General features: G+C 36.3%; 1 protein-coding gene across 1 annotated transcript; it reads right to left on the reverse strand.

Annotated features, from left to right (window-relative positions):
- Positions 1-1581: 1581 nt before the first annotated feature.
- rundc3ab (RUN domain containing 3Ab) lies at positions 1582-17567 on the reverse strand. The gene is given in 13 exon segments (XM_048171061.1): positions 1582-2889; positions 4983-5077; positions 5237-5356; positions 6679-6836; positions 6938-7100; positions 10141-10221; positions 10450-10539; positions 10747-10832; positions 11510-11637; positions 11742-11834; positions 11837-11856; positions 17039-17161; positions 17341-17567. Coding segments are annotated over 13 exon segments (1308 nt in total). The 5' UTR covers positions 17349-17567; the 3' UTR covers positions 1582-2746.
- Positions 17568-17892: the final 325 nt, after the last annotated feature.

Below are 17892 nucleotides of genomic sequence, written 5' to 3' on the forward strand. Positions count from 1 at the left end.
TTTTTTGCTGGGTTAACCCCATCTACAGTTAAAGTGTATTTGGCAGCAATTTCTGCTATCCGCATTCACATTGATGGGGCATCCCTGGGAGGCATCCTTTCTTGTCTCAGGCCTGTTTGTTGTTCCTTCTAGAGACTTTGCAGTTGTCCTGGAAGGTCTCTCTATGGCACCTTTCAAGCCCCAGGAGTCAGCCTCTGGGAAATTTCTGACTCTCAAGGTGTTTTTTCTCTTAGCTATCGCAAAAGAGCAGGGGATTTGCAAGCCCTGTCAGTTGCCTCCTCCTGCCTGGAATTTGCTCCTGGTGGAGTCAAAGCTGTTCTCCATCCTAGGCCAAATTATGTCCCAAAGGTGCCTTCCTCAGTGTCACATTTCAATGTTTCTATAGGCGTTCTGTCCTCTGCATTATCAATCTGTGAAACATAAGAGGCTAAATCTTTTTTGCCCTGTTTGCGCTCTCAGCATTTATGTCCACCTTCAGGCCATTGGTGTAAAACTAAGCAGCTGTTTGTTTTGGTGCACACAGCAGGGGTTTTGTGGCTTCCTAACAGTGCATGTTAAATGATTTCGCTTAATTTTCAGGCAGGCATCCTTTCATTATGGTGTAGTGGGTATTGAAGTTCCCATAGCATCAACATTCTGATGCAGCGTTGAGTTCCCTCAAAAGGGACTGTCTCTGGTTGTGATTAGCCGCTTTTCCACTGTCGGGCCAGTGCGAGCCAGGGCTAACAGCGTGCCGGGCTGGGCCTATGGCCACAGACCTTAGGCACCGAGGCCAAAATCAAATTGCGTTTCCACTGTCGGCCCGCTAGCTCCGCAGCGCTGATCTAAAAACCACCCTTAAACACACCTCCCTTGATCAAACGTCACACAACCCAACCCATTTCAGCGTTTAGACCATCACCTGACTACGATTAGCTCCACCTTTCACCTCGACCGTGCCTCAAGCCCCAGCTGGCCCGCTTTGGACCAAGGTTTTCGGCGGGCCGAAAAACCCGTGCCTTTGGCACCGAGGAAGCACCGAAGAGGCACGATCAAGCCCCGGAAGTAACAGTGGAAACGCGACCGGCCCTGGCACGCACTAGCACGCTCGCCTTTGGCCCGGCAGTGGAAGCGCGGCTATTGTAACCCTGGTTCCCGGAGTACGGAACAAGACATTGTGTCTTGTTGTCATACTTCCTACATGCTTGACCGTCATACTTCAGCCAATTAGAAGCTGATGACGTCTCCATGTTCTCATTCATACAGGCACCCTTTCATACTCATAATGGCGTGCCATTTCATGTCATATGACTGCCATCAGCCAATAGAATTGGTGTGATTTCACAAGTACTTCAGAGAACAGTCACTCTCATTCCCTACTCAGGGAACCGGGGTTACAGTCATAACCTGAGACTTTTTTTCTTTGTGAATTAATAATTCATGTATCAGAGAGTTAAATTCACCAGTTTCTTTCATTGTTCCACTCCATTAAAAACCATTAGTCTTTACACCCACAAACTATATACAGCACACCCAGAAACACTCTCAAAATGGCACTGGTGTTTCATGTTTGTTTTGAGGAAACAACCATGACTCAATGGAAAACATTAGGACAAAAAAGGCAGTTTTATTGCGATTTAAAATGACAAACAGCATAGGTTCCAAATGGCTTTTTAAACAATGAAATGTGCAATGATAAAAAAAACAAAACAAAAAAAAAAAGAATTTATTTAATGCTAATTGAAGGTGAACAGCCTAACACAACACACACACACACACACATTCTCAAACAAATAGACTTTCAATTACAATGATAATGGAGGGGGGAGACCTAGCTTATCAGTTTTATATGATGCCAATGCAATTAAAATCAATGCAAGGTGTCAAATCTGTTGCTAATATACCAAAAATGACAGTGGTCCACACATTGCAGACGTATTGTAATGATGCAACAACAGATGACAAATAGATGTCAAACATACAGTACAATACAACAGTACGCAGATATATACTGGTCCATCTGTTTATGTCAATCACTATCAGTCATTCAGCAATAGTACACTCCCATCATGTGCAGGATGCTCAAACTTTTTTCAAGAGGCAAGAAAAGAGGAATAAGGCAGCTATTCCGGAAATGTCTTTCATTTTATTACCACTATAACTGTACAGTAGACTGTAAAGTAAGACATACACATCACCTTGTTATCAGTTCTTGCATGTTATTTGGCAGAAATGTGATGTTTAGATGGTTGAAAACAAATGTGACGATAATGTCAAAATACTACTTTGTAACTATAATATGCTTTCTTTCACACACTGTTCATTGTTAATTTCTGACTGTTAGTGTCTGTTTGATTTTGTTTGTATGTGTTTTGTAAGGGTATGATTTTAAAGGGCAGCAGAATGTGGGAAAGCAGTGTTGGCCTTTAGTAGTGACGATTCAGGCAGGTTTCAGGTCAGTCAGTGCATAGTCCACAATTTGCCTTCACTGGATACCACAACAAGTCAGGAGAAAGACCTGAACAGCAAAGACATTCAGAGATATCTGCATTTGAAAAGCTCTGACAAGAAAAAATCTGTAAGAAAACATCTTGACATAACAACAGTGGTCTAGCTATATCTCTTCAAGGGGAAGCAGGATGATACTTCTTTGAGAATTAGGGTAACACGGTTTACACAGGCTGTACCCAAGCCATTATATCTTTGGATGTCTTAGCTGACAGTGCAGATTCTCTCTGCTTGTGACATTGGTCTCATTTGCTGGACCCTAGCTGGGGGTTAGAGCAGGACTGGGCTCTGCGCTGATGTTCACCAGGCACTCTGTTGACCTCAGGCTTGGCAGGGACTTACAGCTGGGTAAAGAGGACAGAGAACCACACAGACCTAACATAGAGGGAGTGTAGTCTTTTTCTGAAATGAAAATGGAGGGAATATGGATTATTGTTGAACACCAATAATAGCATTTCCTGTTCCTCCCTTATGCCATTCCAAACCTGTATGACTTTCTTTCATTTGTGTAACTAAACAATTTTGGTTAAAATTAAAAAAAATAAAAATACAAAGAAGCACACACTGTAATTTTTCTCAAAATATCTTCTTTTTCCACAGAAGAAAGAAATTCAAACAGGTTTGAAAATACATGAGGCAAGTAAAGGACAGTCCCTTTAAAGTTGGTATGAAACATTAGTTACAATTGCCTTTTCATCCCTATTGTGATGTAAATTAGATTGAAAATGCTTCTTAAATTAGATGAATTTGGGGCAGGACTTGTCTTTGTCCATCAGGAATTGACTGGATTGTTGGAGTTTTCTAATTGCTGTGATCTAATTTGAGTGACCATTGCTGGAAGGAGGGATTATTGTTCAACCCTTTCACCGGTGCATGCATTATCATAAAACAGTTGTTGGGAGGGGGAAAAGTTGTTTTGATTAAAGATTACGAGGTTACGTGAATTTAAAAATAATGTCCACGGATAAATCATTTTTATATTCCATAAAAAAATAAGTCAATTTTGATTTCATGGTGACTTTACGGTGGTAGCTGTACTTTGGAACATAGTAGCTGGTTTCTAGCAGGTTTTTGGCTTGTCAAATCAGGTTTAGAAAGTTGTCCAGCTGGACTACCTAGATGGGGAACTAACCTTTTTTGTTTCTCTCTGTTTTTTATTCTCCATCGTTTTGCTTTATTTGATGTTTGATTCATCGCAGGTTCCCTCCTACATCATACCCTGGGGTTTCCTTGTGCCTCCCTTGTCCTTCATGCACATACACTCTTCAAAAACACTGATTGTTGACATGCTAAAATTAGGGCTGTCAAAAGATTAATCATGATTAATCGCATCCAAAATAAAAGTTCGTGTTTACATAATATGTGTGTACTGTGTATAATTATTATGTACATATAAATACACATTCATGTATATATTTAAGAAATAGAATTTTAAGAACTTTTTGCTAACGTTGCCATTAAATTTTGAAAACGTTATTTCTGAAAGCTCTCTGACCCTTCCAAACCTCCAGTTTTTTAAATGTTTTAAAAACATTTTTCTTGGTTATGAGAATGTTAATGGAAAATTCCATTTTGTAAATATTATGGGATACATTTGAACATTCTCTGATCATTCTGAAACAAGCAGTAACATTTAAAAAAGGGTTAGTAGATGAACATCCAACTAAAATGTTTCAGAAAAAAACATTCAATGAATGGTGTATAAATAATTTTTTGTGCTAACATTTTGAGAACATTATTAAAGACCAGATAACAAACATTTTATTAATGTTACTGGAAGACCATTTTCTCATAACTTTGAAAGAACCTTGCCAGAACATTAGGGAAGTTCTTAGAACATTCTCTGTTAGCTGGGTTGTACCTAAAAGAATGATCTATATTAAGTTCACTTATATATACTAACAAGAAACTATGATTCTAACCACAGGTCGAGAATGTGTAATTCCAACTACACAAGATTGTCTTGATGTTTGCGAATGTTTGTTGAGACTTTGGTTTCAGGGAAAAACAGAATTATTGAACAATGTTAGTAACAAGAGAACTAACAATGTTCTTGAGAAATGCACCCTAGGCCTGTCAGTCTCCTCCTAAGAGGGTAATTCCTGCCAGAATAAGCTCTAAAGTGGACCACACCTCATGCTGAAAGTCAAAAGTCTAGCTACCATGCTCCAAAAACCTCAACCATCTTACAGCTAGTAACTCAGCTGAACAACCACCAAAACCAGCTTGGACTAGACAGCAAGGTAAAAACAAAGCTACCACCTTAGAGTCACCATGAAATCAATTGGACAATTCTCACAGCAATGAAATCACAGCAATAGCAAACCACAATGATCTGATGATCCAATCAATTCCCGATCAAGCCCCGCCCTACATTTTTTTTTCTTATTCAAGAATCTGTTTCACTCTTATATAAGTCACAATAGTGAAGTAAATACTATCACAGCTTCCATTTCATGTCGACTTTAAGCATGTAGGTAGATTTTAAGGTGTACCTGCTGTGCACCAGGCTTTTCCATTCTGTTTCCTTTCCGTCCTCTGAGAATTTGTGGTTAGGCTGATATGTGGCTCCGGGCTGGGGAAACTACCCCTAAAAGACAACAACAGACCCACAGCATAAGTGTATCTGCCGTTAAATCTTTGTCAGCACTCTAAGCAACACAAACTCAATTCACAAAGCCAGTTGGTTGGTTAATGACTCTGATTTTGAGTAAGCTGTTAGCCTGTATGAAAGAGAGCCTCTTATTACCTGTGGTACAATTTCCTGTCCTCCTGGTTGTTGTATTTGTGGAGTGATGGCCACTGGTTAACAAGAGGGATTGACAAATCCTTAGAAAGAGGATGTGATTCACCTGGAATCAGACTTGTCCTGCGATACAATTAAAGACAAAAACATATTATGGACTTCTTGCGATACTGTACGTCCCACTGCTTTTTTTTTTTTTTTAAAACCAGCCATTAATTTTTAAAATAGCAACATTTCCACTTTGAAATGAGTCCGAGATGATCACTAGAAGATTATGGGCCCTATCTTGCACCCAGCGCAATTTACTTTGTACACCGACGCATGTGTCATTCCTATTTTGCACCCGCGCAAAGCGCGCTTTTCCCTCCACAGAAGCACGTCGCTAAACTAGTGAATGAACTTGCGCTCCCTGGGCGGTTCAGCGCAAAAAAGGAGGTGTGTTCAGGCGCATTGCCCGCGCATTGCTATTTTAAGGAGCTGAAAATAGACTGCGCCATAGACCAACTCAAACCTGGTCTAAAGTCAATGGTGCAATATTTTTTTGTTAGAGCGCGTTGGTAGAAACTGCGCCTCTGGGCGCGTCCACAGTGCGCGTTGACTTTGCTTATTACACACAGGGATGCGCATCACACAAACATGCCAAATATTAAAAACAAAAGGATTACAGTGTAAAAGAATATTATTGTGTACATAAATATAAAAATGTAATGATGAATAGTCATTGCGTGTATTAGAATTAGGCTACCTATTTTCAATTCAGCCTATTACTACTTATAATGATGAACGAAATTGGCTAATTAATTGAACAATCGTGCCAATACACACACACACATATATATTAACTGACTCATCGCGTGTACGCCATGTAAATAGCAATCCGCCATGGCGCGAGCGCATCTCGCTCTTAAAGGGAATGGGAGATGACACTCTGATTGGTTTATTTCACGTTACGCCCAAACCACACCTATGAATAATGAAGCTACTTCAGACCAACCCATTTTAGATTTGCGCCGGGCGCAAGAGCCATTTATCCCGCAGGGAAAATAGCAACAGCGCCGAGACCCGCCCACAAAGTTACTTGCGCTTCGCGCTTTGACACTTGCGTTTCAGATCGTTAAAATAGGGCCCTATATGTTTATATTTTATTTACTTTTATTTTGTTGCAATTATTAAATTACATTATTCTGTGTTTAAATCAGTCTGAAAGCATACTGGGTTGGAAATTCATTCATTCATAATTATAAATGCTTTATGTGTCTATGTTTATACATATTTATTTTAACAGAACATGTTTTTGTATCTGACAGTGTTGATTCTCATTGAAATGATTGATAAAGAAAATGGAAGAAGCAGAAAGAAAAGGTGAATATGTCTGAACCAATTCAAAATAATTCCATAAACATCCCATGTTTCCAAAAACAGAGGTGTGTGTATGTTGCTCTCACAGTTGCTCTTGCAGCTCCAGTATGATGTTCTCCAGTTCTCTCTTCTCTTTCTGGCTCTGTAGTTGCAGTTCTTCTAGTCCAGCTGTTAGTTTCTTATTCTCCATCTCCACATTCTTCAACTGAGATTCCCGCAGCCTCACCAGCTCCTCAAGGTACCCCTAAACACAAATAATACAACCACACACACACTTCAGCACATGAAACATTCATTTGAGTGTTACTCACCCATTATAGGAAATCATGTATGTGTGTGTTTAACCTTTTGCGCATTGACGATCTTGAACCTCTGCTCCATCTTGCGGCACTTGTTCCTCCAGCTCTCCTCATCTGTGACCAGAGGGATGTAAGGATGCTCGACGCTCTCATCACTGTTACTGCTGTCCACGCTCTGACCGTCCTCATCGTCACTAAGATAATCATAACTGAACACAGCAAAACATCTCATTTCCATGGCGACAGAGCAGTGGCAGAGTCCACAACACAACCATAATGCCACAGAGAAACAATATCATTGGAATCAATTTCACAATGATTTTTTCCAACTGATGTTGCTATAAAAACAGTGACAGCGAATCAGAATCCATCCTGCTTTTGTTTTTTTTCACTACTCCTCCTTCAAATTTTGTCCAATTTTGTCCAAAAACTGATCATAAGATCTTTGGACTGTGCCGCACAGAAATAACCAAACAGAGCTTTTTTATTCATCTTTGTTCAAAAGTTATGATGACGCAAACTTAACGATGTTGAATGCAAAAATGGTTCAGAGGTTGTATCTCAGCAAAACATTGCAACAAAATGGCTATTTTTGCTCATAACTTTTGAACAATTTGTCAGAAAATTGTGAACATGGGAATCTGAGATCTATGGATTCCTTGTGTAATGCCGAATACTTGAGTATCCACGTATTTGGACAAACCGTCCACGTATTCAAATATCAAATACCAGACAAAATATCGGTCTGCCATTTTGAAATTTGTCATAAATTGCAACTATTTTTTAACATTTTGACATATCTGCAAAAAAATAGGTAGGGATCATCAATAGCATGTCCTAGGGTTTTTTGCAAAAACACATATAACTTTTGAAAACATTGTCCAAAATTTGTTTTCCAAATTTTCTTTTTTTTGTTTTCTGTGTCATTATGTTCCTTGGATTTATGCCAATTCTGACAATATCTCTGACGATTTGTCATTTTCCATCAATTTGCCTGTCCACCATATAAACATTTTTTTCACTACTGCTCCAACAAATCTTGTCAATTTTGTCAAAAATTGGCTTAGATGATCTTTGGACAGAACCACACAGAAATGACTGAACAAATTTTTGATAGGCTATTCAATACTGTTCCTGAGAAATACCTTTCTGAAGTCGATTGTCGCTGTGTTTGTTGTCCTATGCTAAAAAGCTTAACATGCTAATTGGTTAACATGCTAACCTGCTATTCTTTTCAATGTAAGTCTTCTTGGGCTATCAGGTTAACTGTAAGCTACGTTAGCAGTTAAGTTAGCTTAGCATGCTAATCTAGTTAACATGCTAAGTAATGCTTTTGTGTGCTAATTCTCACACTGAAAGCTCTCCTCGGCAGCCTGGTGAATGTGTGTCAACTGGGTAGCCACAGTACCCAAACCTTTCACGTCGTGGTTTTGAATCCCATGTGGTACATTCCCAGACCGTAAGAGCTACTGTGGCCAGGAGTCGTGCAAAAGTTGCTTCTGTTCCAGACATTTTGTCTTTCTATGAATAATCTAATCAGAACATATTAAATATAACATGTGGTGCACTTATATACAAAATCTTCATGAGTTAATTCTCACCTGAACTACTGAACTAACCCCAGCAACTGAGTGTAAGCGAGTCTTCTGAGAGGTGCAAAATGATAAGCAACAAGCATGTAATCTAAAGATTGTGTTTTTGAGTCCTGCATGATTCAACTTTATAAAAATGTGTGATGTTCTGTCACATAATTTTTTTTATTATCTGGGTAATTGTATTAATCTTTCTTATTCTTGGATTAGAAATGTGTTTTTGTTCATTCTTATGTTCATTTTCATACGAACTTCTGTTCATTTTGAGTTCATTCTCACCTGTACTTCTGAACCTATCTGTTTTTTCAACCTATTTCTGGTGTTTTTGCTCTTCTGGCTCTGCACTGCTGTTGCTGCCCCTTCAGGGATTGGCCCTGTATCACTGCTTGCAGCTATATTCTTTATAGTTAAAGTTCTTGGTGTGAACGGGCCTTAATTGAATACTTAATTGATTTGACTGGTCAATTGCATTGAACAGTTAAATATTTTTGCATAGTAATTAATCTAATAGTAGTACTAGATTCATTACTAGTAATAGTAATGAATTTAGCCGATATTTTGCTATATTATCACCACCAACCCCTGAAGTGTCCCAGCACTTCAGGCAATAACAGACAGGTCTGACAGGTCTGAATAAAGAGTTAAAGCGTTTACTATAGCGTTCACTGGCGCTTAATAGGGTGTTAAATCTGTATCGATATACTTATAATGTTACGATATTTATAGCTATGCTGATTTTTACATTTTAATTTTGTTGGCCCCTGAAATTAGTCATACCATTGACTTTACCAGAGCACACATATATTGCATGGATGGAGAAAGAACATAATGTAAGAGTTTAAAATGCATATGCACAGTTTAGTTGAATCACAAAGTTTTCATTCTTTAACTTAATGCTGTTAAACTGAATGGATGAAGAAAATTGTTTGCTGCAATAACAACAACACTAAAATAAGAGTGTGCAGTTTAACTGTTGATCAGATGCATGTGAAAGTTGCACATTTTTCTTTTAGACTTTTCACATTCTCTTTCAGAATCTTTCATCATAGATGGTACAAAGAAAAACTATAGAAGTAGAATTTTATTTATGATAGACCCTCATGTCATGCAGAGGTGTATTACAAAATGGTCGGTATAAATATAGTTATTAAGAATAATGAACTGAGATTTCAATTACCAGTGAAGACACCATGAGCCAGAGAAAGGGAATAAAAATGGCAGTTTTGTAATATCCAATGAAGAAAAGTTAGTTAATAATTTTAAAGCATTTTTAAATCTTGGCTTATGTAAATTTCTATATATACCAATTCTTTTTAATATTAAAATAAAGTGATGTAGCATCTAATAGAACTAACATGATCTAACAATGGATGAAAGTATATTTGTAAATTAACATTAACAAAGAAGAAAAAATACATGAAAATTGTATCCGTTGATTCATTATGCCTAATTTAGAATGTGCAGATGGTAATGTATACAATCTTGTTGTAATAATAATCCCCATTATACACCCCAAAAGCATAAAACTTTGGACCCCCACCACTTTTGTAGTAGTGGTGACACCCTTGATAAAGTAATATAAATAAACTCTAAACATCTCTCCCACACCATTCCCTTTATGAAACTGAGCTGTACTGTAGAATATAAAAGTTCTTACCTTTGTGTGAATTTCAGATAAGGAGTGTAGTCGATAACAGCCTCAGACTTCCCATCCAGAGCCTCCCCCTTCAAACAGAAACTGGCAACAAACACAGATCAACAAAAATTTACATAACATTGATTACATTGCATAACATTCTCACTTGGTTCCAGAACCAGCATTATATTGTACGCGGTTGCTGCCTATGTATAGCTTTCTAAATCTATTACTTTTGAAGTTCCATTTTAGAATGCTGAGATTTTGAAACAGAGATTGTGTGTTTTGTATTCCTCAGTTTATTACCCCTTCCAATATCCATCCTCTTACCTGAAGTCAATCGCACCGAGTCCAATGAGCATTCCAGTCAGAACAGTTGCTTCTTCTCGCAACATTATGGCACCTTCATCGTAGAACCTCCTGCAGACAAACACACACATGCAATTCATAAACACACACAATCACATTATAGATGCACCATTTTCTGCATTCAATAGTTTAACGTTCTTAATGGCTGTGTAAATTGTTATTTTTAAACTGGATATATGTATTGATGCCTGGGTGTGACCATAAATGGATCATATTGGTGGTATGATTAATATTGAGTTTTTTCTCTTTTAGTCTGACCTTGTGGTGCGACTATCTCGCAAAGCTGTGGCGATGTATTCAGACAGACGTTTCTCCATTAGTGCAACCCGTAGCCACGCTCTGCCCTAGAGGCATGGATGAATCATAAATCACTGCAAGCTTCATCATACAAACCATATCAAACATGCATATGCATATGCTGCAGAAACATTAATGAACACCTTTAAAGAAAGTTGAGTCTATTATGTGTTCCTGAGAATAAAACATATCAGAGTCAAATCATGTTTTTTTAAGAAAACCAAAAATGTTTACAATTCACCAAAGTGCAATTTTCTCCTGTACTCTTCTGTATGATTATTCATAACAGTTTCCCAAAAATTGAAAATTTTCTCATTTATTTACCCTCATGTCATTCCAAAACTGTATGACTTTTTGTATATTCTGTGGAACATTAAAAAAAAGAGAGATATTTTGAAGAATGTTGGTAACCAGTTGGTAAACAGTTTTGGTTACCAGTGACTTTCATTTTATTGGCCAAAAAACATTTATCAAAATATCTTTTTTATTATTTTCCACAGAAGAAAGACTGTAATATAGATTTGGAATGACATGAGGAGTAAATGATGACACAATTTTCATTTTTTGGTGAACTAACCCTTCAAAGTAAGAACCTAGGTATTTCTATTTTACCATTACTGCAGCACAGAAAAGTACCATGTATTTTTTTTTTTTTTTGTGTATTAAAGCAGCCTTAATAATTACAGTATTTACTTATCCTACCAAAACTATTTCGCATGCCCACCTTTGCTCGTGAGGAGTTGATGTTCTCCATGTTCTCGATACTGCTTATGCAGTTATTGGGGACTTTGCTGCAGGCCAGACGGATGAAGTCCCAAAAACTGCGCTGACCATCAAACCAGCTGCCAGAGCCTGCAAGAGACATGCCTCCATTCACATCACTGGCTTAAATATATCCGTAATGTACTTTTAAATAGTTTAAAAGTGTACAAGTGATTTTGTATACACTGTCTTACCTTTAAAGCGATGACTGAGGATGTGTTCCAGAATAGCAGCAAAGTTAATGAACTCCTCGGACGAGTCATCGATGGGCTCTGCTGTGTACTTTCTAACAGTGTCTTCACAGAAAACCTGCCAAACACAAACATTATAATTTACTCCAATATAAACCGATTGCATCTCTAAGAGACAAAAACAAATCCTACAGACCTGAGTTGACACAATCCTTTGTGTACAGAAGAACAAAGAAATTTATACAAGTTTGGAACTTTAGGGGGAGTAAACGATGACAGAATTTTCATTTTTGGGTGAACTATCCCTTTATTGTCTTTGAAATATGGTTCAAGTGCACTGCCGAATATAATGACAAACATTTATGGTAAACTAAAATATACTTTAATGTCATTTCTATTGAAGCTTGTATATAAAGTATTTAAATACTGTATGTGTGCATTCACACATTTGTAATGATAAAGTCTGCAATATATTAGGTTTAAATGTAATATCATATATATGCAACTGTTACGGGTAATCTGGTACGTATGTTTCTGTTTTGGGTGGGTTTTGTGTTGTGTTTTTGTGTTTAGCTCAGTTTCCTATTTTTGCATTTGTTACCATGTTTTTTCATTGATATGACTATGTTCTGCCCCTTACGGAACAAAAATATATGGGAATATACTGCAAAATATAATGCAATGTAATTACATAATACATTTCCATATATTGGAAACTTGTACTTATATTTTTCAATGTACTGCAATATATGCATTGACCATGTATGGCTATATATTGATACATATAAAATATTTATAAATGGAGACAAAAATAGCATTGCATTCATTTTTATCCTTTATTGTGTACATATATTGCACATACATGTGCATATAAATGTGAATGTATTGTACACACATATACACATATTCATGGAATGAGTTACAATCAGTGGTTACAACAGACTTCTAGTTCCCAGCATGCTCTGCTTCTGACTGTTAAAGGAGAGTAAATGTTAAAACTAAGTGCTATTTCATGTGTTTTGCTCAATATTGATACAGGGGGAGATCTGTTAGTGTTTAAAGTTGTACTATTTTGAAATTTAAAAGGTTTTCTGGTATGTGTGAGCTTTTGGGGTTACCATTGTGCTGAAGAGTAGAGCCTGTGGTTATGATTGGCTGAACACCATATAATAACTTTATTTAAAAAGTAACGGCTGTGCACGCTATAGCACAGTGATAGTCTCTTTGGCAGAAACTTTAGTGCAGGTGTGCTTTTGTTAACTAACTATTTTTAAATATGAAACATTTAAAATCTAAATAATTATTAAATATAAGAAATGTGTTACATAATATATTTTACCATATATGTGTTTATACTGCATGAGTAAATATATCTGCAATATATTATGCATGCAGTACCATATCCGATCACATATAAAACTATATATTATGAAGTATATTACTGAAAATAAAATTACATACATTATGATATATTAGTAAATATATTATAACATATTTTTCAAAATATGAAAAGCAGCAATTCCTTATGTATTATTCAATATATTGTAATATATTTATGCAATATATTTTTCTGAATATTTTCAAATACACTGTTAAATCATGTAATATATTGATCATTCATATATAGGGAAATATATTTTCTTTCCATAAGGGGCATCTGTCATTTCCGTTTATGAGTTTGTCTAGTGTATTTAAGACCTGTGTCTGTTCTGTTTATTGTCCAATCTTGTCAAAATTAGTTGGTTGATCTGTTTGAGATTTGATCCTGAGTATTCAGAGTGTTTCTGTTACCTTTTTTTTTTTTTTAAGAAAGACAGACATAGGCTACTACAGTTAAAATTATACTCAAGAACTTTAACACATCAAAATAAGTGTCCTTTTTAATGATAAAAGATGATTAAAACATGATTTAAAGTTTATGTTTAAAGGCAAACTTTTAATTTCATTTGACATTATTACAAAGTGTAAGTTATCAGCAAGTTCAGTTTAAAAAAAAAAATACTTTTAAGATCTGAAGTACACTAAAAGTGCACACTAAATGCAATTATGTTCAATTCTTTTTCACAAGGGATAATTAAAAAAGGTGTAACAAGGCTAATCTATAGGCAAAGCATAACCACAATCTTTATCAAAGAGAATGTCCACAATAATACATTGCATACAAAAAAACAATTTCAGTAAGATTCAAAATCTTATAAACCTTCAATACACTCAAGTCTATGAATTACAAACCTTTTGCAAGAAATAATGGTGACGTAATGGCCAATGATGATATGATGAGTAAGTGTGTTCCATTTTTGAATTGTTTGGATCAATGCACTAAATGAATCTTTCTGGTAAATGACTAAAACATTTACTTGACTACTTACTGTACTTACTTCATCCACAGACAGGCCATGACTCATGAATAAAACTGCTGTGTTTTGAATGTATAGAAGAGATACATAGCGTTTTAGTACATTCTACTGTATATATGCCTCCCTGAAGAGCCAAATATGCTTTAAAGATTATTAACATAATAATCTCTAAAATGTTTATAGGGAATATCACCTGTTTTCTTGCTAAGAATATTTTTATGCAAAATATATTAAATTAGGCTTTTAAAATCAAATCAGGGTTAAGCAATGTAGCCTATTACACATTTGAAGGTGGGTAAAACATCCGCTTTCACCCTGGTTTATGGCGCATGTAATATTGAAAAAAATATATATAGAGGAGACATTTTTCATAGACTTAAACATGTAAGTGTTTCTGATTTTTTTTTTTTTTTTCTTTGTTTAGTGTGGGAGTGCTGGAGCCCATCCCAGCATCTGAGGTGACTTCTAAACATAATTGTATTTAATTAGTAATATTGTTTGTAATCTGATGCCATCATTTTAATGAGAAGATATACTGCATGTATCATTTTACAGTGTAACCACAAATATAATTTCATTTAATGCATTAAATTATATAGTCATACATGGAGTAATATGTTATTCCTGTCAGTGCCAAAAACAGCAGTGACGTCACCATCACTTGTTCTGATCACAACAATGACTCTTTCAGTACAGCCCTCCACAGCCGTACAATAGGCAGAGTTCAGAGACTGGAGAGAAAAACCTTGGTAAAATAGTTATGTAAAATGTACTTATTCTGTTCATGTTGTATTGCAAACTCTCAACAGTGTAAGGTTAGGGGCAGGTTTGGTGGTATGGGTAGGTTTAAAGGTGGGATAAGGGTAAGGGAAGGGTCAACAGTGTAATTATAGATGTAAAAACAGAAATGAATCACCAATGTAATTACATGCTGGTATTATTAATATATAAATACAATATAAAAACATGTAGGCTATATGTAATAGTGCATTGTATTAAATGATTAACTTAAATGTCAATATACATAGTAGTTGGAGACACTTTATAGTGAAACCTTTTTTCACTATAAAGAACCTTGCAGTGGAAAGCTAGTCTTCCACGAAACCGGTGCGATTTGGACTTACACATTTTTAGCAAAATGTATTACTTCTCTGAACACCCCACAACATTAATGACATACTTAACTTCCAGAAAAACATATTTTCCCATCTCAGGCATCAAATCCCTATTATTATTGGTCATTATTTTAAGTTATGGACACTATGGGAGCTCTCTGAATATTATTATAAAATGTATTTGTAATAAAATCAACATTTTCCTATTAATCAGATGTCCCTCACACTAATTCAGTAACTGCAAATATAAAGGTTACATAAAATCTCACACTTTTGCTATACTAAAGCCTGAAATGGGCACTTTTTGTGACAGCAACCTCATCATTTTTGATCAAAGGCTTAACTTCAGAATTTGAACTAAAATCAGTATTCATATGATTGCTCTGAACATTTCAGACAGAATTCAACTAACTTTAAATTACTTTTTCATAACCTTAACAAAAATAAAAAAAATAATAAAAATGTAGGTGTGACGGAGTTGTGATTTTTTGCCCAAATTGGCCACTGCTCTAATTCTAGTGAATAAATGGAGCGCATGGCATGCATGATATTAAAAAATCATGAATAATGTTGAAATAACAAAGATAATTTTCACAAGTAATAGTTTTCTATCTTTAATTCGTGTAACAGGGTTGAGTCGTTAATCTTGACAAACACAATTTCACAACATAATTTAGTTATAATTATTAAAGAAGGTGGTAACTTGCCTGGGTCTGCTCACAATGTTGTTCAGAAGACTTCTATGATGTCACTTCCTATTAATGGTGTCACATAAGTATCAGTTGATTATTTTTATATGGGGAGAATGGTTTGTGTAACGGGGTTGAGAGGTTACTGAGGTACGGAACTAAATGATGTGATTTTAATGAATAGTCATGAATTTACTTCAGCAAAAAAGCATAGATGGATATTTATGGGAATGGCAAAATGAATAGACTTTTTCTCATTTTATTATTCATATCTCAAGTACACTTTCATAAAAGGCCTTGAGGAACATGACAAAATAGGTGGTGTCAACTGAAAAAAATACAAAATAATTTCTAATATGAAGAAAAAATGTATTAAACATTATTAAAGGAGACATTTCAATTAATACAAAAAGCTTTTAAAAATATATTTTGGTGACCCAATAGATAAAATACAGTGGAAAAAGGTCAGAGGGACTCGGTTTTGTGGAATGACTTACATGTTAAAGGTTATTCGCGGAACCATAGATGCCTATAAAGAAACTACAGACACTTGGTATTAAGTGGGCCCAAAACGTTCAATGATATTCTTCCGAATTTCGATAACTGAAGCGCATCATTTTATGACCCCTATTCTCTGTACAGCAGCGCAGATTCCCAGCGGCCCCCGTCAGCCCTGCTGCCCTTGCGGTAGGAAGGTTGTCGTCATAGCAACGACATCATCCGGGGAACAGACATAAATCACATCGCGTGCAATGTCCGGTTTCAAAAATAATGTTCGCGTTCACGCACATTTGATAACATACCCTTAATAATTAAGAATATACAGACAGACTCGTAAAACCAAGTCTACAGAACTTAAACAAAGATCTTTAGCTATCCAGACCTCCCTGAATTGTTTATATGTCTGTCAGACATCACGTCTACAGATATCTATCTACAGATTTCTATAGGATGATAGTGAAAACGTTCACCTTTGTTTTCAGACTCCGTTTTACATTTTGCAAATGAATTAAGGTAACAAATCCAGCAGAAAAATAACATTTGTTAGTATCGCATCCGTGTTTATGACTCGCTGAAGGCCATAAACACTGCAACATATGCTACTGTACATTCGTGACTTCTGAAAGCTTGTCACTCACCTACAGACCGTGATAAGGTTTTTTCTTTCCACGGCGATGCTTCTGGAGAAGCCTTTCTTGGACTGTGCACCCATAGCCATCGCGGACTGCATGAAACTCTGCTCCATCCCAATGGACCCCTCCCTTACGCCACAAATACACACACAACCGCATTCAGAGATGAGGCAGAACAGGCGAAGACAGTCGATATGAAAACGCCATTCTCCACTATTATAAAGTGCTGATGAACAGAGGCTTTCTCCTTGAGCGCTGTTAAAGAGAGACACTGATGGCGACCGTCTGCACCCCTCCTCTATACTGACCTCATCATGATCTCAGCATCCACCGGATCAGCAAAATCATTTTTAGGATGTTTCACATTTCTTTCAAAACTCGGAAGAAACTCGTCATATTAAACAACAATTAAGCTAAATTCATAAGATTTATTAACTGGAAAGGTTATTCTAAATAGGTCGTATTGTGCTGAGGGGACGCGCATGAAGGACGCACCTTTCCACCGCTGCTGAGACGCAGTGAACCAATGCGGCCGATAGAGGGCGTCAGTCACAGATTAAGCGGGTCGGAAATCGGAATATAGCATACTTCCATGCTACTAGGTTGCCATCTGGTTTATAGTATGCAAATTCATTAACATAAGAAAAAAAAAAAAAACAATGCTTTGGAAAATCATACTTATGATGACATAAAAAAAAAAAAATCATAATTATGAGATAAAAGGTTGAAATTATGACAGAATTATGACATAAAAAGTCAGAATTTATGGCATAAATCATAAGTATGAGATAAAAAGTCAAATTATGACATAACGACCTCTCATAAACGGGGCTTAGACTAAGCTAGGATTAGACCGTAGT

Source organism: Megalobrama amblycephala, linkage group LG20 (genome assembly GCF_018812025.1).
Source record: "Megalobrama amblycephala isolate DHTTF-2021 linkage group LG20, ASM1881202v1, whole genome shotgun sequence".
NCBI lineage: Eukaryota > Metazoa > Chordata > Actinopteri > Cypriniformes > Xenocyprididae > Megalobrama > Megalobrama amblycephala.